General features: G+C 36.9%; 1 protein-coding gene across 5 annotated transcripts in view; it reads right to left on the reverse strand.

Moving 5' to 3' along the window:
- Positions 1–21,344, reverse strand: part of PATJ (PATJ crumbs cell polarity complex component) — a 359,039-nt gene that overhangs the window by 276,901 nt on the left and 60,794 nt on the right. For all 5 annotated transcript variants that reach the window (XM_081486637.1, XM_081486635.1, XM_081486634.1 and 2 more), the window contains exons 15-17: positions 15,895–16,029; positions 11,261–11,422; positions 7,602–7,733 (exon numbers count right to left, since the gene is read on the reverse strand). In XM_081486637.1, coding sequence (XP_081342763.1) covers positions 7,602–7,733; positions 11,261–11,422; positions 15,895–16,029 — 429 coding nt within the window. The remainder of the gene's footprint in view (positions 1–7,601; positions 7,734–11,260; positions 11,423–15,894; positions 16,030–21,344) is intronic.

Genomic DNA, 21,344 nt, shown 5'->3' on the forward strand with positions numbered 1-21,344 from the left:
GACTGACTGCATTTTACTTAGTACCAATATCTTAATCCTACATGGATAAATAAGATCCAGAGTTCCTTAAAAAAAAGATAAAAATAGAAAGAAAAAAACAAAACAAAACCAGATCCTGGTGGCCATGTTATAAGATTCCTTGAGCATTAAAGTGGAACTGTATAACAACTTACAATACATTTCTATCCTGAATATTTTAGATTCTGGAAACAGTACAGGTTTGAACCTGACTTTTTAATGTTACTAATATAGGTACTACTACATGTTTAAATTATATCAATATCTATCAAACTCTATACCCCAGATTCTATAAACTAATCTATTGGCATGAACATAAAGATACTGGGCTTCTACAAGTTACTAAAGACTATGTAATGACAGCAGCATTCACCCAAAATCTCACCAACTGAGCTACAGGGAAGCCCCTCAAAAATCTCAAATCTTGTTGCAAATATTAAGTCCTTAATTTCTTCCATTTTTAAAGTCCAGCTTCTGATAACAAGATTAAAAGTGGTGGAAAAAATAGGAACAGATTTTGGTACACTAATATCATAGTCTGAATATAAATAGTTTATGCCCTCTCTTAGCTACACGTGAAAGTAAGTTCAAGTGTTAGTCGCTCAGTCATGTCTGATTCTTTGCAACCCCATGGACTGTAGCCTGCCAGGCTCCTCTGTCCCTGGAATTCTCCAGGCAAGAATACTGGAGTGGGTTGCCATTCCTTTCTCCATCTCTTAGCTATGAAGGTCAGTAAATTAATTACTGACAATATAAAATTAAAACAAAGTTGATAGTTATATATTGCTATTACTTAATCTGTCTATATTGTGGAAAACCATTAGCAAACCCATGAATTATGCACCTACTTACACTTTATCTTTCAGAAAATTATTTAAACAAAGAAATTACAGAAGACATCAATTTTAAGTGGTCTAAGTACATGAGTCTCACAAACATCTATGTTCAAGCAGTTTGGTAAAAATGTACCAAAATTTAAGGGATGAATGCTCTTTTGATGAGCAATTCCTCTTCTAGGAATTTATCACAAGATTTACTTGCACATTTTTATAAAAGAGTATGACAAGGATATCCACTACAATCTCATTTGAAATACCGCCCAACTGAGTATAGGAGCTTGGTTGAATAACTTGTTACACAACAGCAATAATATAGTATGCTGCTGCTGCTGCTGCTAAGTCGCTTCAGTCGTGTCCGACTCTGTGCGACCCCATAGACGACAGCCCATCAGGCTCCCCCGTCCCTGGGATTCTCCAGGCAAGAACAGGCATTTAAAAATATTAGGTAGCTCTAGGGGTGGTTTCCAGGTGGTACTAACGGTAAAGAACCCACCTGCCAATGCAAGAGACTTAAGAAACAAGTGTTCGATCCCTGGGTCAGGAAGATCCCCTGGAGGAGGGTATGGGAACCCATTCCAGTATTCTTGTCTGGAGAATCCCATGGACAGAGGAGAAAGATGGGCTACAGTCCATAGGGTCACAAAGAGTCAGACGCGACTGAAGCGACTTAGCACATAAATACCAAAATTCAAGAACATATAATTGAAGGGGAGAAAGCAATGTACTGAAAGATTATATGACATATTCTATTTCTGCATTAAAAAAATTAAAAAACATTAAACAATCAGAAAACTATCACTATATAATTGTGTCTGTATAAAATATCTCTGGGAGGACAGACAAGAAAATCAGGAGTTTTTATCTGGAACATAAAAAGTGAGGGATTATGGTCAGAAGTATGTATACCCCATCACAGGATAGCATTACGCACCTTTGAATTTTTATACCCTATGTATATATTACTTATTTTTAAAATACTTTTAATATGTACCAAAAGTTATTCTGTGGCACATATAAGGAAAAAAAAAACACATACATGAAATGTATATACTCCCTTTCAATAACTTTCAAAAAATTTTTAAGAATTCCATCTAATAGAGTAAGTTAGGTAAAAACTACACACTAGGTTTTTCTCACAAATACTAAGGCATAACAAATCCAAGACTCAGCAGTACTGCAATGTTTTATAGTCATATTTATACTTTTAAGTTTTATAACCCATTTCTTCTAAGATAAATTAATCACTGTTAATTTTTATAGGGAGTTATATTTTTACGATTTTTTTTAATCAGCAATCTTTGGTCTTTCAAACAAGTTCTTCAAGTGTTACTAACAGTATTTATGTATGAATTACCTCTCAATGGCTGTGCTATCATGCTTTCTATTTTTCTTTCTCTCAGTGTCTGAGATAAACCCAAAGCCTTTCAAAAATATCTGCTTTGGCAAAAATTGAATTTGGTTTCCATATCAGGAAGGGAGAGAACTGAGGAATGGGATGTAGGAGGGACAAGAATTATTGGTTAATAAATTTTACCTGCTAAATCACTGAAATTCAAAAGTATCAAGAATGGCAATATCATGGCTAATGTTCAAAAATTGGCTAACGTCAAACATTTCCAGTGAATTATAATCATGAGAGGTTATTTAAAGTTCAACATAAATCAAAACACCAGAAAATATCCACTTGCGATGTTTAATTTATAAGGTCAACTGAAGGTAAAATCCACACACTTCCAAATTTATCTCAAGCTTTTTGGTAGAAATTAAAAATTACAGACTCTCAGACTACCTAATAATTGCTTCATTATTGAACATTATTCCACAACAAATTACTTGCACTAATTTAGGATTCTTAAATTTGTAATCATTTTTGTTTGAAGCAATAAACACTAGCTTTTACACAGTGCATATAAGCACACTCTATTAATTTTTAATACTTACTAAACTTTCATATAACCATTGAAAATGAGAATACCATCTAGCAGCTTGTCTTTAAGATACAAAACTGTTTAGCAAGCTGAAAAAACAGGAAGATCTGCAACAATAAATTTATTACAGGAATTCTCTGTAATAAAATGAGCATGGAAATACCACTGATAAGAAAAGAAGCAGTATGTGTGGTGGTTAAAAGCATATATTCTGGCAGTTCAAACTCTAATTTTGTCATATAGTAGCCGTGTGAATTTGGACAACAAACTTAACCTCTCTGTTCCTCAGGTTCCTCACTTCTGAAATGAGATAACAGTAGTACATATTTCATATAGTTCTCATTAGGAATACATTAAGCAATTAAAACAGAGACTAGCAAACAGCAAACACTCAGTATATGTTAGCTATTATTGAATTTGTATTAATTATCTGGATTAATATTAGGATTAATATCATTATGAAAGTGAAAGTTACTCAGCCATGTCCAACTCTTTGCAACCCCATGGACTATCCAGTCCATGGAATTCTCCAGGCCAGAACTCTGGAGTGGGTAGCCTTTCCCTTCTCTAGGGGATGTTCCCAACCTAGGGATCATACCCAGGTCTCCCACATTGCAGGCAGATTCTTTACCAGTTGAGCCACAAGGGAAGCCCAAGAATACTGGAGTGGGTAGCCTATCCCTTCTCCAAGGAATCTTCCCGACCCAGGAATCCAACCAGGGTCTCCTGCATTGCAGGCGGATTCTTTACCAACTGAGCTATGAGGGAAGGCCAATATCAATATGAGCATTAGTTATATTTCCAAGAATAAAGACAATACACATCAGTAATGGGGAACCAAAACAAAGATAAGTAGTGCACAGTGTGTAAACTACTTATCTTTGTCTGTCAAAAAAAAAAAATTATACTATAAAAACTTATAACCAAATTTCCGAAGAATTCTATATCGCTTAGAAACAGTACACAGTTGAGCCATAACATTCATGCTCTTGATAAACTGTGCCCATCATTGTCTTCTATAACACAATCCTGTAAGGCATGACGTTATGTGACAAAGGACTCTTCCAATACGGTACACACACAGGGCCAGAAGTTAAGTAACCATGACATGAAGCAATATCTAGACATACATGAAACTAACAAATGTCCTACTTCCATTCAAATCACAGCCAAAAAAACTACAACCACTTTACCCTAAATTTAACGAGGAGACTTACAGCCTGAATCATATATACTAAGTCTTCTGTGTTGCTTTCTCCTCTTCCTTCGCCCCAGTCTATTTAAAATGCTTTTCATGAAAATGAACTGCCACACTTTCCTCTTTGGCCATATGACTCAGCTGTAGAACTGTGTATCAGATTCAGCTCTTTCATCGAAGTACAGATATCTGCTTCTTTTCTCTGCTCAGCTACACAGCTTCCATCGCTGGTGAAGCACTGAATTCCCTGTCCAGATTGTAACACCATCGTTTCAAGGCTAATTCAAGATCCTTTGTCTGCTCACTCATCTCTTCCTAAGGTTTGGCTCAATTTAGGTAAAAAGTAAATTTCTGGGCTATAACCGCAATTGGGTAATTCACATACGGGTCATCAAGCACTGGCTGCATTTGAGAACATAATTTTATACTTAAATCTAAACTTCGCTAAACAAAGGTAAAGTGAAAGTGAAGTCGCTCAGCCGTGTCCGACTCTTTTCAACCCCATGGACTGTAGCCCACCAGGCTCCTCTGTCTGTGGGATTTTCCAGGCAAGAATACTGGAGTGGGTTGCCATTTCCTTCTCCAGGAGATCTTCCCGACCCAGGGATTGAACCCAGGTCTCCCTAATGGTAGTCAGACTCTTTACTGTCTGAGCCACCAAGGTATCTACTCATCAGTTTCTCTAATCTCACTAGATGGTTAAAATTGGTAGAATACAAAAATACTGCAGCATGGTTCCCTACTATACTATAGGATGAGGACAATATCAAGACTTTTTGTGCTTGTTTTCTAAATTAGATGATTATGAATAATACTGACATTTCCAAAATAATATAACTTTTCCCACTTCTTTACATATTAATTTACTTAATCCAAAACAATTGTTTGAGCCAAACACTATCCTCATTTTACGCATAAAGAAATTGTAAAAACATCTACAAATTAGATATTGTATCTAATTTTGTCAGGCTCTTGAGGAAGTTCTTATTTTTCTAGAGAAAAACTCATTAATGAGAAACATGGTTAACTTAAAATTCCAAACTAACATTTCAATCTCTTCAATACTGCTAATGCAGGTCCTTTACAACCTGGAAACTCTCCCACTCTATTAAGGTATTCTCTCTGTGGTTAAGATATTCCTAAAGCACTCCTTATTTGAAATATGCTAAGCCTGGAGTTGGGGGTGAAGATCAGCATCAGCCCTATTCAGCTGCCTAATCAATTCATACATGCAGCATCAAATTCAATAATAACCAGGAACATGGCCTCTCATGGCTTTTACTAAACTTTCACCTGGCCCTGCAAAAAATATTTTTGAACTTTAGAATTTATTACCTAGTTATCAACAAGGGATGGTACAACCAATTAATTAACTTGCTCAAAACCAAATTTTAAATTGTGTTTACGTGCCATCTAAATGTCAAAGTGGATAACAGTTCTACATACGGCTGACAAATGGTGAAACCGTACTGTGTACAACTATAAGCGTATTTAAGACTGACTTAAGAAAAACATTCAACTTAAGACAATGCTTTATCTTCCAAGGTTTAGCTGTAGAAATACATATGCTGAGCCCTTTAAAAGCCCTCAGCCCTTTAAATATGCTGAGCCTGAATCAAAGTAGCATTTAGAAAATGAAATTTTTACTCTATCAGTTCTCCAATAAGCACAAAAGCAAGAATATCTAACATTTCTTTTGCAGTAAAATTACTTTATATAATCTGTGCAGAAATAAACATCTATATGTATAATGGTGATTGTGAGGAAGATGGGATGGGGGCTATCTAGAATTTTACAAATAAAAATAAAATGCAAAAAAAACAAAACAAAGGTTGTTACAACACATACCTATATGAATACAATGAAAAGTGTTAAGCACTGACTCATATACATATATAATACACATACATATATATACTATACTATATGCGTGTGTGTGTAAAGCTCAGAACTGATCAAAAGAATTTTTCTCTTAGCTAGGGATTAAACTGTTAAAGACTATCAAGTTTTTCTTTCCATCTTTTACTGACGTTTTCGAGTTTTCTTTAATTTCTGAAGCATTTCTCTAACATGTACAATATTCTAAATATAAAACTTGCAGATAACATTTTTAAATGGATAATAGCAATCATTACAAGAATGCAAAAACATATAGATTCTAATAATAGTGGAAATACAGCCGAATATCTAAGACCACATCTGAAAGGGGTTTTCTAAACTAAATCCCAACTATCAACATGTTAACAACAACAATAAAGACACCTGAATGTGTTCATTCAGTCCCAGTTAATTTCATCTAACCTAAATGTTACTCGATCATTATGCAAATATTTATCAATCATCTACCATCTGTACTAGGTAACAGGGCAACACTGAAGAGGAAAAAGTATCAGCCATTTATTTTATACACCCTAATATTAACCAACATATAAACTTCCAGAATCTTACTGTATTAATATTTCTTGATAAAGATTTCTCAAAATATGCATTATTTGGAATCAACAACTCACAATTCAATAATATTCCAAAGAGAACTTCCAATAACGAAGAGGGTTATCTGGCACAGAACTATGCCAGCAAAAGTAAAATAGACACAATCTATTTCAGTAATCTTAAATCACGCTGCCAAAATATGGAATTTAATGTTCTTACATAATTTTCAAAGTATTTTTCTTTCCATCTATTCCCGATTGCCTTATTTAAAAAAAAAAAATTGATTTTTATATCACTTGGCATTTTATGTGCTTTGATAGAGTACATGTTGCTTTATTAAACCACAATGTGTTTAGGCAGCACTAATGTATTAAAATATGCATCTTAAAAGTGAAGAGATTTCTTGCCAACAGTTTTAATTCCCCATGATAATCAGATGGTCTAAAAATACTGTAACTGGTAAACGGTATAACATATAAATGTCTTATTATGACCTTTCACATTGCTCTCCTCACCCCAAATGTATCAGTAACTTTACTTTAGTTATAATTAGGAGGCATACAAATACATAAATATTATATGTTCTATATTAAATATAAATATAAACTTCACCAAGAACAGTTCTACTTAGTTATGCTCACTGAGATTAATAGGTAAGCAAAACTATAAAAACCTTCCTGTGAAAGGAAGGGAGAGGAGAGTGAGAACTGGGAATGACTGCTAATATGTATAGGGTTTTTTTCTGGGGTAATGAAAATATTCTTAAATTAGACCGTGGTGAAGGTTGCACAACTTGAATATACTAAAAACAACTGAACTGTATGCTTTAAATGGGTGAATTTTATGGTATGTGAAATATATCTCAATAAAGTTGGAGGAAAAAAATCCTTCATTTAAAAAAATTCATCAAGTTCCAGTCTCTAAAAGCATCCATGGGTATAAAACTATTGCTTTCCTTATTGTCCGGTTATTATATCATCTAGTATTTTATTAACTAAGGGAGTTATCAACTCTAAAGGTAACAATAGAAATTATAATACCCTGCCTTTGGACAGTTGCATTTTACATTAAACAAATTAAACAACTCAGTTTTGCCTAAGACAGTGGGTGCTTTAAACAATTACTACTTCATATAACTTTAATACAAACTAATTGCTTCAAAAAATTCTATACAGGTTCTTATACCTGGTAATCCAAAATGCTGAATCCCAAGCCTTTATGATCTTTCACTAGTTCAACAATCTTGACTTCAGAAGACCACAGTGCTAACTCCCCATCATCATCTTCTTCAGTATTGACATCCACATTATGTTCAGCCTGAAATAACAAGGAACATAAATGCTTCAAAACACTCTCCTTTCAATATTGAAAAGAATGAAAACATCAGCAATCTCATTGCTTCTCCTCAAACTGAGGATACTTTTTGGCATGCATAATTTTTCTTTTTAATCTTTTTAAAAGGGGCATGCACTGGGGCACATATACTTAATATAAAATCTTCATGAAAATTAAAGCACTGAAAAAAAGCAGATTGTTCATATAGTTTCTTTTTTTAAGTTAAAGTATCTGTTTCATTCAAAGTATTAACACTGACCTCTTATACTAAAATGAGTTCTGTCATCCCATTAGAAGCATAAAAGGAAAAATAGGCAATTTAAGAAAATATGAAAACATCACACAAAGTCAAAGCTTATAAGACATTTCAGTAGCAACACCTGAATTTATAATTACAATGAGAGAGAGAAAGATACCAACACAGAGAGAGGCTAGGACAGGACACAGAGATATCACTTTTGTTGGCTCCTAGAAGTTTTCAAGAAAAAGTTAACTAGCAAAGTAAGTTGAAAAAATTCCAAGTCTTTGGGACTCGTGTAAGTCTGAAAACAGGTGAAAATCAGAGTTGAAACAATGAAACCCTGATCCTGGAGGAAGTAGGCCTGCACAACTGTCCAGTACACAGACCCTTGGTTACTTTCCCTGACTTCACACTCCCACACCCCGCTATTTCAAGCTCCCTCCTTTCAGGGAGAGTCACTGCCATATAGAATTCTAGGAAGCTAAATGATAGAGTATCAATGACTTGACTAGGCGGAATAGCTGCTCCAATCTTTTGCTTTTATACTATTTATAGCATTGTATTATTTTCATGCCTCCCAGGTGGCGCATTGGTAAAGAATCTGCCTGCCGATGCAGGATGCAGGTTCAATCCCTGGGTCAGGAAGATCCCTTGGAGAAGGGAATGGCAACCCACTCCAGTATTCTTGCCTGGAGAATCCCATGGACAGAGGAGCCTGGCTGGGGCTGCAGTTCATGGGGTCGCAAAGAGTCAGACACGACTGAGTGACTGAGCACACACACACACATTATTTTCATGTGATTTATCTTTTCCAAATAGTCTAAACTTCTAATTAAGGCTCAAGAATTATCTTCTTTTTCTTTGTGGCCTTGGCAATTAACAAAATGCCTGGCTTCTAGGCTACACTGATGTGGGCTATCATAGAGTTTACCATGGTCATCCCCTCAACACAAAATATTGCATGGCTCATAGTAGACACTCAATAAATGCTTGTTCAATACATAATGAATCGATAATCTATCTTTGAGTGGCGGTCCCTTAACACTCTTTCTAAATAAAGCTATAAGTCTTTAAGAAGTCTACTTCTAAAAACTTTGAATGATCTTAGTAAATAAAATGTAAGTATATCATTCCTACAAATATAATTTTGAGTGACCAGTGTAAGAAAATCCATATAACAGAATCAAAGCTGGTGGTCATGGCACCCCTCTATTACAGAAGAGTAAGGCATCATAGCTAATACAAAAACATTTTAAAATTAGGGCTGGACCAGATCTCAAACTGTCCCTGAAGGACATGGTAGATTGAATCTAAATATGGGAACAATTTTTTGGTTCCTGAATTACTGAACTTGAAATAAGGGGGAACATTTTGGATCAATAAACTTCTGTTCATATTAGTCTGATGTGAGAAAATGATACATTTAAAAAGAAAACTATACTTTCCAATAAAAAGTAAAGTCACAATGGTTAATACAATATGATTGATGTTTTACTGGGGCATTTAATACCTTCACTGATTAATGAGCATTAGAATTTTGGCTGAGCTGCCTAACCAGATAGGGTTTAAGAACCTAAGATTGTATTGAGATAAATGAGAAAGAGACAGATGGAAAAGAGAGCCAGGATTTTAAGAAACCACATGTAATTTTAAAACCGAAGTTTATAGAAATTTCAAGGCACCAAAAGTAGATATTATATGCCAACCTGATATATATATCACTTTGATACAATCAATTCTGCATAACTACTGTATTTACAGAATAGAAAGCAATCAACTAATGGCCAGAAAGGTTGACATTCAGCATAATTCAAAGCTGTTGTTTACCCATTGTGGTAAAGCATGACAGATGGGAGCACAGAGTCAGCAAACTGAGTTGGTGATTTACACACACCGTAAGATTAGATTAACGGCATTTTTATCAACCTTTTGAGGTAAGCTATTGCCCACATTTAATTTTAGTAAAGACTGCAAAAATCACAAAGTGTGGTATTTGAGTCCCTTTCTTGAAATATGAATACCAAGATAAACATTAAAAAAAATTATCATCAACAATCAATGATTTACTAAACATTTCTTATATGCCCAGTAAAGAATAAAAACACCAAGAGATACAAAATAATTTTAAGATTTGATCTCTGCCCACAGGAGCCATAAAAACAAACTTAACATACATTAAAGTATCTGTGACTACAGGACAGTACTAACTCTTGTATTCTGGTGGTGGTGGTGGTTTAGTCGCTAAGTCGTGTTCGACTCTTGCGACCCCAGGGACTGTAGCCTGCCTGGCTCCTCTGTCCACGGGATTCTCCAGGCAAGAATACTGGAGTGGGTTGTCATTTCCTTCTCCAGGGTCTTGTAGTTTAGGAAATCACAAAACAAAGACAGGTGGGCAGGAGGAGTTGAGAACAGCCATCACTAATTTTCAGTGAGCACTGTCCTTATGCAAGACATTGCACTAAGAACTTTGCACACATTACTTCAATTCCTTCTCTCACCATTGATGAGGTACGTATAATAAGCACCCTTGTTTTCAGAGGAAGGAGATCAATAGAAAGTCAAACTATTTGCTTAAGGCTTCAAAATCATTAAGAGGTAGAGGCAGCATTAGAGTCTACGTATTTTGAAAATCAGATGGTAGGTGAGTAAAAGGGCCAGCCCTGGGCATCTAAACTGGTGTTAATGAATCATAACCTAAAAGAGTCCGGAAAGGGGAAAGGTGACATAAAAGATAAAGCTACAAATAACATGAGATGGCAAAGCCTGTGCTTAAAACTGTTTTCATAATTACAATGCTCTTTAAAAAAAGACTTCCAGAGGCACAGAAAGTGTTATTTTATTCTCTGACCTTAAAAAGGCTTTTACAGCAATTTTTAGACTCACTTCAAAATTGGTCATAGATCTTCATGTTTTTAAAGCTCTGAAAAAGGGAAGTCCATTAGATATTCAACACTTACCAACATCTTAAACTTATTAAGATAAACTGAGTAGAACTGGGAGCCAAAAGTAACGAGTTCAGGCAGTTACTAAAAAGGGGTTTTCTAAAATCAAAGAGCATGCACATTAATGTCACCAATCTTTCAAGTAAAAGAAATGACATTAAAGGAAAGTAACCATCTGAAAAGCTATACATTGTTGTCTTTGAGAGATACTGTTGTCAAGTAAGAGAGGTAGGAGGTTTTTCCCTCCTCCTTCATATCTCAATACATTCTCGGGGCACCTTTGATGACAGGACCTGAGAATCACAGTACGTGTATCCATTCAGTACCTTCACTTCAGGAAGGGAGACTTCAGTGGTCCTTGGTTCATCTACAGAGGCTTCATCGTCAAACAACCGTCGACAACAAACCAAGGTAAAGGGGGGTGGCACTTCTTTAAGAAAGGAGACTGCTTCTCGGCGAGATTTCCCATAGAGCTGCACGCCATTGACCTAGAAAGTCAAGGGATAAGTCAGAATTGAGGAGGTCCCAACTGAAAAAAAAAACAAAACCTCTTGCTTACATGAATCTATCAAAATGAAAATAGGATATCACTTTCTTTTCCCTATAAACAAAAGGGCCTAAATGTAATCATTTTAGTAGTAACAATAAAAAAAAACAAACCAGAAATCCCTAAAGTTGATAAAAATGAAGGTTAAGGTTTTACTGAGTCTGGTGAATAAAGTATAAAATGTGCTCAGAGTACAACTATTACTGGGAATTTGATTTGCCTAATTTTTCACACCTCCCTGTTTTCTCCTTCCTATATCCCAAAGTATTCTCTCATTTATTCCCCATCTCTCCTTAAACACACTAAACACCAATTACAGCCTTCTTGAGACTGCTTCCTTTTGCTTTTTCATTTAGTAAGCCTATCGATAGAGATATTAACACTGATTTTTAAGGCTGTTACAAACTGTTCAACTTACAATGTGTAGGTAACAAAATCTAGGATACTCAGCTGTCAAGATTTAGCATCAGCTCACAATTTTCTTTCACATTCCATAAACTCTTAATATCCTAGAAAATCACCTCTATAGAAAAGAAATACATATAACTTTGCCTCATATTTATTCTTACACACTCTGCTCTTACACAGCCATCAAGTGTAAGACGTGTGTCAGATTTTCAGATTATTATACACAGGGTCCCACATGTTTAAAACAACAAAACAATAATCAACAGTTCATTATTAATAATTAATGCTTATCACCAAAGATTATTTCAATTTCATAAATTTAGTGCATAGTAACAATTATTTGCACTAAAGATGATTTATAAACATTAGTTTATTCTAATTAGTTTATTACAATAAACTAATAAAAATAAGTTTATTCTAATTTTTCATACATATAGCTTTAGCTCCAGGAGCTCTCTCATCCATCTGCCACTCCTAAAAAGCTAAGGTATGAACACAATCCAGGCAACAAATAATCTTTTCACATATAACTCCTACCTTCCTGGGAGGGTTCAGCAGCATTATTAAGTTTTAAAGGTATTTCTGGTCTGGTCTTAATTTCTGACAGGCGCAGTGCTAATGTCCAGATAACTGACAGGGCTGACTTTCCTGGGAGAACCTTTCCACAAAATCTATCATTGCTCAGAGAATACGAGCACAGTGGTTTGTTAGAAGTACCCCATCAACAGTGGTTTGAGCCCAGTCCTTCATCCCTTGGAACTATTCTCGCCTATAACATACCCAGCACTTAGCCATCAAACCAGACATAATCTCCCTGCCTCTTAATTATTTACAAAGAAATCACCACATAGTAAAGAGGTCCACATGTGCTTCAGGGAACTAGTCCTAAGAAGTCTCCCAGGACTTCATGACTGAGGAAGGGGTCCAGAGGAGAGCAAGTTATCAGATGAAAGGTTTTTTTCCTGGAAAAACTGCAAGTCAATCTTCACACAAAAACAGGGAGGGAGATACATGTCACTGTTCACACCATTTCCATGGTGCCAACCAGTACCACAAGCATAGAAAGTTCTAAAATGAACCAAATAGGGAGTAATTCATACTGAAAATAAAGCAAGTGGATATAACCAAAGCAGGAATTCTACCCATGCACAAGTATTTTAGTTTGTGCTTCATACTACTTCAATAAATTAGAAAATCACTTTTCAGGTTTTTATCTTGGAGTACACTTAAATATTTATTTAGCTCATTATTTATTCATTTGAATTGTCTCCAATTATTATAGCAATGCCTGGTAGTCCTCTTCATCACTCTCTAGCACTAAAGGGATTGGTCACATTTTCCATTAGCAACTCCTATCTAAGGGGATTTATGGCCACTGTAAATAGCTGCTCTGGGCTGAGACTTGGCACAATGTCCTAACCCTGAGCATATTTGTGTTCCTGGTTTTAAGCTCTAAGCAGTATATAAAATGCGCGCACACACACACGCACGCACACACACATACACACAGTTCAGGAGTTTATTTGGCTAAAATTTAAGGGACTTTTTAATTTCTATATTTGGTTGCTCAGAAGAAGTCAATTTTTATTTTAGAGTTTACAATGTTTTTCTAGACTCTTGAAACCCTCTTAAGTACTGTCAAGTCTCAGTTATTCAGGATTTGGGGCTAGAAAACACACACACACATATTCATCCGCAGAGTATATAATACTGTACTAGTATTGTCCCACTACTTCATTCAATCCTATCCCATAAAGATTGCTTATAACTTTACATGGTGGTGATGTTGCCAGTACCTCACAGTGAGATAATGTATAAAGCATTATCTTTACATGGATGGTATTTCATTAAATCCTCACAGAGAGTGAAGTAGGCATTTATTGATGAAGAAAATGATTCTCAAAAAAAAAAAAAGGGACATGCTAGGACATGTGGTTCAGCTGTGGCAAATTCAGAACCAAAAGCAGCTCTTTTGACTTCCAAATCTGTGCTTCTTCCCCTATTCCAAGTTCCTTCACCAGAAATCTATACTTAAGAATCCAACCAGTTTCATGCTACCTTGTTACATCATATTCTATTGCAAGGCAGAAGGCCCTTGGAATTCCAATCTCAGCTAAGGCACAGAGGACTCAGTTGATGGCTGGGATCACCCACACATTCTTTACTCAGATCCAGCCAACATTTCTTTATACCTACCATGTACTAGTAATGACTTATACTTACTGCAACTGAGTTGTAAGCTAAAAATGCCTTAAATGATACATTTTATGTTATGCACATTTACCATGAAAAATGTAAACTAAACTGGTTTTTACTTATATTTCCGTATCTCCCAAATAAATATATCCCATTTCTCAATAACTCATAACTACATATCATGGAAATGTCTTCCAAATGGCCTCCAATTGCAGATTATCAGGTGTGATACCGTAAAATTAGGCCATATACTGTGCAGAAGAGAAAGACATGATTCAGCACCAACTTCCCATAAATGATAAAGTCTAGGGCATTAATTCACATTAAGCATCCCAATATTATTTCTTAAACACTTATAAAAAATAAGCCATTTATTACACCTTAAAACAGGATCCCAACACCTGGCCTCCTCTGCTTATGAACAAATTTGCCAATAGCCATAGTACCTTTCTCTCCGACCTTAAAATTCAACTCGAAATTCTCAACTATGCCTCCAGGTGACTGAACACTACTTTAAAAAAAAAATCCAACAAGAAACCTATTTGCTATCCTTGCCACCTCACTTTAAACAAATATAATTTTAGAAAGAAATCTCTACTTCCAGGCCCATGAGATCTAATCTTGGCCAAGACAACTAGGTTGATTCTATTACACCCAACCTAGGATTTCTTGTGGATCTAACACTTGGAAGAACCCTTTTCTACACAGCCTTCTCTAAGTTTGACTATTGCCCACATTTTTTTAGACCCTCTGAAAGTAGTGTGATGTATTGAAAAATCAGTGAAATGGGAGTTACAAAAGATGAACTAAAGTCATAATCCTATCAGTGGGTAAAGTTGGGGGAAATCAATGCCTTGTTTTCTTATCTATAAAATTAAGGGCTGTGGCTTGGATTTGTCTGCTGTGTTGGTGATGGAACTTTTCAATCTAATAAAATCTCTCAAGGAGTCATGTCAAAGCATAAGTGCTCTAGAATTGCTCCAACTGAAGAGAGGTTCAGAAGCCCAAGTAAGCCCACCAGAGGCTGCCATCTTGCGGGGAGGGAGTCCCAAAGAGACCATTTGAAAGCCAGTCAGTAACATATTAGCTGGAGGTTATCCAGCTCTAATTCTTACTAGAAATAATCATCAAAACCTGCAAATAAATACAAGTACATGTTTCAAACAAGGATCAGGGATTAGAGTATTAAAAAAAGAATTTTGAAAAAAAAAATTATGCTGTCAAACTGAAGTGGGACATTAGGTTCTTCCTGAATCATGTAAATAAGCACTCAAAAAAAGAACATCTCAGGAGTCCCAAAGGATAGAGATAATGAACTGAAAGTATATCATCTGCTTCTCTTATCACTACATAAAGTTGTTAGTATTTTTCTTCATCTTTATTTTTTCCAGCTTTATCTAGATATAATTGACATATAACATGCACAAGTTTAAGGCATACAATGTAAATGACTTGATAAATATATTGTGAAATCATTACCACAATGAGGCCAATTAATATATCTATCACCTCACATAGTTTCCATACTGTGTGTGTGTCTGTGTGTGTGTGTGGTAAGAATACTTATCTACTATTTCAGCCACTTTCAAGTATACAGTACAGTTTTGTTAAGAATTTGTTGTTGTTCAGTCACCCAGTCATGTCTGACTCTCTGCAACCCCATGGATAGTCAACAAGTATTTTTCAGTTTCTAGTAGCTCACATCATATTGGCATTGGTGATATAACTCAGTGGATTTCTGGTGAGAACACATTTTCCTACAGCTTAAAAATTCTTGCCCTGTATCTTTTTTCCCCTCAAAAATTTTACCTCAAGAAGTTCATCCTCTGGCTGTAGGAGGTTCAGGGTATCAAGAGGACCACCTGGAGCAATCGAAGAGATATAATGGTGCCCATCAAAGGAATCCACTTCCATGCCAAGCCTCAGAGTGTGAATGGGCAGCAGCTGCACCAAAACATAGATCAGTAATATAAACATGACATGGACACATCTGGCTGGTAATCCTCCATCAAATGTCACTTTGACATGATAGCCCCACCCCCTGAATCAGATCACGAAAATTCCCAAAGAGACAATAACTGGAAAACTAGCCTCAAGTGAAATATGAAGCCATTTGTCATCTTGTTCTCACTCTTTCCCTTTCAGATTCCCTGGGAATAGAGACAGACGCACAAAGTTTCCAATTCTAAGCTCTGGCACTCCAAACTTCCAATTGGTCCCAGAATGTATTCTGTGTTTCACTTTTCTGCGGGGCTTCTCATCCCTCCTTTTTATACATAACTTAAGTTACATTCACACTTCAATACCAAAAGCAGTATCACTTCCATGAAGCCCTTCCTGATACCTGAGTTAATTCACCTCCAGATGGAGGTGATATAAGGGTGGCTATAAGACCACCCTGTATACATCTCCATCACAGTTCACAACACACTGTGTTTAAAATTCCTATTTTCTTAACTGCCCCCCTGCTTGAGGGTATCTTTCCTCTCGATAACCTTAGGCCCTAGAATAGTACCAGGCATCTGAAGATGGGCTCATAACATGTTATTTGAACTAATTCATGAAAGATGGTACCTCTTTCAAGGGTCTTTTTCCATCTCACCAGTTTAAGTTAGAATACTTTCTGATGTGGGGGAGGCATGGGCATGAAATAAAGAAGGCAATCACTATTCTACTCTTGGAAGGTAAGAAAATGAGTGTCTTAGTGTTGTTGGCTGTAAAGGTCAAGGGCATTCACCAAACTCCATGCCCTTCACTTTCAAAACTGGAGCTAATGATTTCTCACTTTGGCTGTATAAACTCAAATATGATAAATGGTACTAATTATGATTTATACTTCCTATATCAATAGTCCATTTACCTAAAATACCAGACCCATCTCTAATGGTGTATTTGCTGAGGAGAAAACCCTACACAAGGTGGCAATGCTCTCAAGACATGGCTCTTTCCCTCATATTTCCTTTTCTCTGTGAGGATTTATCCTGGAGCTTGTCATCTCCCCTTAGTCATCTGCTCTGAGTCCCCAGAGTTCCACAGACCTTGCTTCACGCACCACCTGGGGCTCATTTCCATTCCACTATAGACACATAGACAAATGTGAAGTGGCAATGAAGCCAGCTGACTATGGCCGTAATGGCTTAATTCAGGCATGAGGAACTCCTGGCCTTGGGCTAATTTTCTGAAAATTAAGTGCTCTTGACCAAGCACCTCAGGATCTAGTCATCTCTGGCAACAAGCTGTTCTAGCAGTGTGAGAGTAAGATTGTTTTTATTCTTGTTCCTTCTCTGTGATTTCTTCATTTCTGACTGCTGCTATCTCATTCTGTTTTGTCATCATACCCAATCTTTTACTATCAAGCTAGCAGATATTAGGGTCCTTGCCTTTAGCAATGAAAGGTGAATAAAAGCTCTGAAATGTTCTGTAATAGCAGTTTACCCACCCATCTCTGCCAGCTCTCTTCCTTGCTTCCTTATGAGCCAAACACTAGAGCAGAGAGCGGCTGGTGGGTCCCTGTAGGTCATCCCCAAAGGTTTGCTGAAGTCTGCTTGCAAGAGAAGATTGTTCCATTTTCAGGAATTCTGCAAGCCAGTTGTTGATGACAGCCATTATTATATATATATATATATATATATATATGGAATTTAGAAAGATGGTAATGATAACCTTATATGTGAGACAGCAAAAGAGACACAGATGTATAGAACAGTCTTTTGGACTCTGTGGGAGAAGGCGAGGGTGGGATGATTTGAAAGAATAGCATTGGAACATGTATATTATCATATGTGAAACATATCGCCAGCCCAGGTTCGATGCATGAGACAGGGTGCTCAGGGCTAGTGCACTGGGATGACCCAGAGGGATGGGATGGGGAGGAAGGCGGGAGAGGGGCTCAGGACGGGGAACACATGTACACCCACGGCTGATTCATGTCAATGTATGGCAAAACCACTACCATATTGTAAAGTAATTAGCCTCCAATTAAAATAAATAAATTTAAAAAAATAAAAAATAAACATAATTATACAAATAATTAAACAAATAAAGTAATATTAAAAATACACTAGTAAGTAAATTTATTTAACAATTTTATAAATTAAAAAATAAATTTATAAATAAATAATAAATGAATTGATTTTTTATTTAACAATTAAACAAATAAACAAATATTAAAAAATAAATGTAGTGGAGCTTCCTTGGTGGTCCAGTGATTAAGAATCCACCTCATAATGCAGGGAACACCAGTTCAATCCCTGCTCTGGGAAGATCCCACAGTCTCTACCCTATGGTACTAACATCTAGTGTAGAAGACAGATAATATAAACAAGCAAGAGAGCACGCAGACTCAAGCAAAACAAAATAAGTCAGTAAACAATGCACCAATAAACAAGTGAAATATAAACCCCAAATTACTGTACTAAGTGCTATGAAAGAGCTAATCGGGGTCAGGACATTAGACACAACCGTGATGGCTGTTTTGAAAAGTTGGTCAGAGTAGGTTTCACACAGATGGGGACATGTAAAGTGTGACTTGAAGGATAAGAATGAGTCAGCCCTACAAAGAACCTGCTGGTAGATTGCTTGTGGGAGGTAAGTGGAAAAGGTAATTGCTAAATTTTTGGTTTGAGCAACAGGGTAGACAGTGGTGGTAATTCCTACATATAAATAAGTACCCAAATTAAAACAGACATTTCTGCACAGAGAGATCTTTGCTGCTTGTATAATAGCATGCCCCCATAAAAAAGTAGAAGGATTAAGGAGGGACTGATCCAGGCTCCCCTCCAAGCCCCTTACTAAACCTGCTCTATTTCCCTTATCCATGGAACAGCTGATGTCAGGAACAGGCTGGAACACCACAGAGCAGCAGAAGCCTACCCAAGGAATCCCCTGCCCACCAGATGCAGAGCTGTGCCCTCTAGGATACTCCCCTATGCTATGCTATGCTATGCTAAGTCGCTTCAGTCGTGTTCGACTCTGTGCGACCCCATAGACGGCAGCTCACCAGGCTCCGCCATCCCTAGGATTCTCCAGGCAAGAATACTGGAGTGGGTTGCCATTTCTTTCTCCAGTGCATGAAAGGGAAAAGTGAAAGTGAAGTCGCTCAGTCGTGTCCGACTCTTAGCGACCCCATGGACTGTAGCATACCAGGCTCCTCCGTCCATGGGATTTTCCAGGCAAGAGTACTGGAGTGGGGTGCCATTGCCTTCTCCGGGCTACTCCCCTAGATATCTTTAAATACCACACGCTCCCTAGAAGCTTGCATGAAACACATATGCTCCACCTTCAATCATACTGAACAGATAAACCAGAAATGATGTTTACAAAAGCTGTCAATCTAAAAGATGCCTACCTAATATTAGTTCTAAATCTAAATCTGAGTACAGCTGGGTTTCTGAGACTTCATATTACGTGGCTCCAGGTGTCTCTGTGGGAGCAGGACTATTTAATTACTTGTCCCAGCTGCATTTAGCAACTAAACAAATCAACCATTTCATCTGTCTCTTTCAGTAGTCCACCCTTTTGGAATTTTGAGAGCAGAAAGTGCTAAAATGACAGGAGTGGGTGTCAACAGATGATTGACGCCTTCATACACAAAGTAGGTTTTGCTTTTTGCTGCTAACTCAATGTGCTTCGCAAGGGGTCCTACTTAACTTGACAAAGTTAATTGAGCAGCAGGATGTTCATGATCCTGATATGACAGGTAAAGGATACAAGGAAATGGATCCAAGGAAAGTGTGACCATTGGGTGATTTACTGTTGACGCTAAAATGATGAAGATCAAATGAGATCAAGAAAGCTAGAGGCCTTCAACCTATGAGTGGGGAGAACAGTCAGGAAACAAGCTGCAGTTCATTCGTTTTATCTTGTCCCTCAAACAAGATATCAAAGTACTCAAGTGGGAATATAAATGTTGCTCTAGGGTTAAAAAAAAAAATCTTCTGAAGAGGAATAGCTATGTCAGTGGTATGGGGAGGAGGCTTCCAAAAAAGTTGAACTTAAAATAGAACAGAAAGGATCCTATGATTAGTTCTTATACACACACACACACACACACTCTCTCTCTCTCTCTCTCTTTCATTGGAGATATTACATAACCATTTATGTTTAAAGATTAGGTAGAAAGAGTTGGTAAATTTACCCCAAATAAAAACAAACTTTCTAAGAATGTGGCTACAACTTTTAAACTAATGATGAAACACAGGATAATGGCCTCCAAAGTGAGGTTGTACAAGACAGTCAACCTAGTAGAGCTTGATTTATATTAGTTTCTCTCATCTGCCTAAAATTTTAATTCTGGGGAATTCCCTGGCGGTCCAGTGGTTAAGACTCTGTGCTTTCACTGCCAAGGACCCATATTCAATCCCTGGTCACGGAACTAAGATGCCACAAGCCACACGGCGTGGACTAAAAAAAATTAAAATTTTAATTCTGAATGTTCAAAAAATAAACATTACATACCTTCCATAGAGAAATATATTGAAGATCTCTTCAGCTACCTAACACTGAGGTCAAGCATCAGCTGCCATCTTTCATTTTAGATAGCATTTACCTGTCTGGCCCAAGAGATATTTGAGCTTTTGACACCTAACCTAACACTCTGTCCTTATGGCTGTTTCTCTCTACCTTTGCTCACAGTATTTCATCCACCTTGAATATCCACTGTTCTTATTTCTCTAAACTCATTCTTGAGAGTATAGTTCATCCTCACATAAGCCTCCTTCATCTGTCTTGAGGAAGTAACCCCTCCCTCCTTGAATACAGCTGACCATTTATAATTCAGGGTTAGAGGCAGTGACTCTCTACACAATTGAAAATCTGGGTATAACTTATAGTCAGCCCTCCATATCTGAGGTTCCTCCACATCTGAGGATGGTATAGTACTGTAGTGTTGTTCTTTAGTCACTCAGTCGTGTCCTACTCTTTATGACCTGATGGGCTGTAGCCTGCCAGACTCCTCTGTCCATGTGATTCTTCAGGCAAGAATATTGGAGTGGGTTGCCAAGTTCTGCTCCAAAAAATCTTCCCGACCCAGAGCTCAAACCCGTGTCTCTTACATCTCCTATATGGGCAGGTGGGTTCTTCACTACTAGCACCACCCGGGAAGCCCATAGTACTATAGTATGTACTGTTAAAAAATTCTGCGTATAAGTGCACCCATGCAGTTCACACCCATGTTGTTCAAGGGTCAATTGTACACATAAGGCATCCTAGCAAAACCTGAATAATAATTCTCAAAGAAGTGAGGCAAGGAAGGAATAACA

This window comes from Giraffa tippelskirchi, chromosome 5 (genome assembly GCF_054371585.1).
Source record: "Giraffa tippelskirchi isolate mGirTip1 chromosome 5, T2T-mGirTip1v1.2.pri, whole genome shotgun sequence".
NCBI lineage: Eukaryota > Metazoa > Chordata > Mammalia > Artiodactyla > Giraffidae > Giraffa > Giraffa tippelskirchi.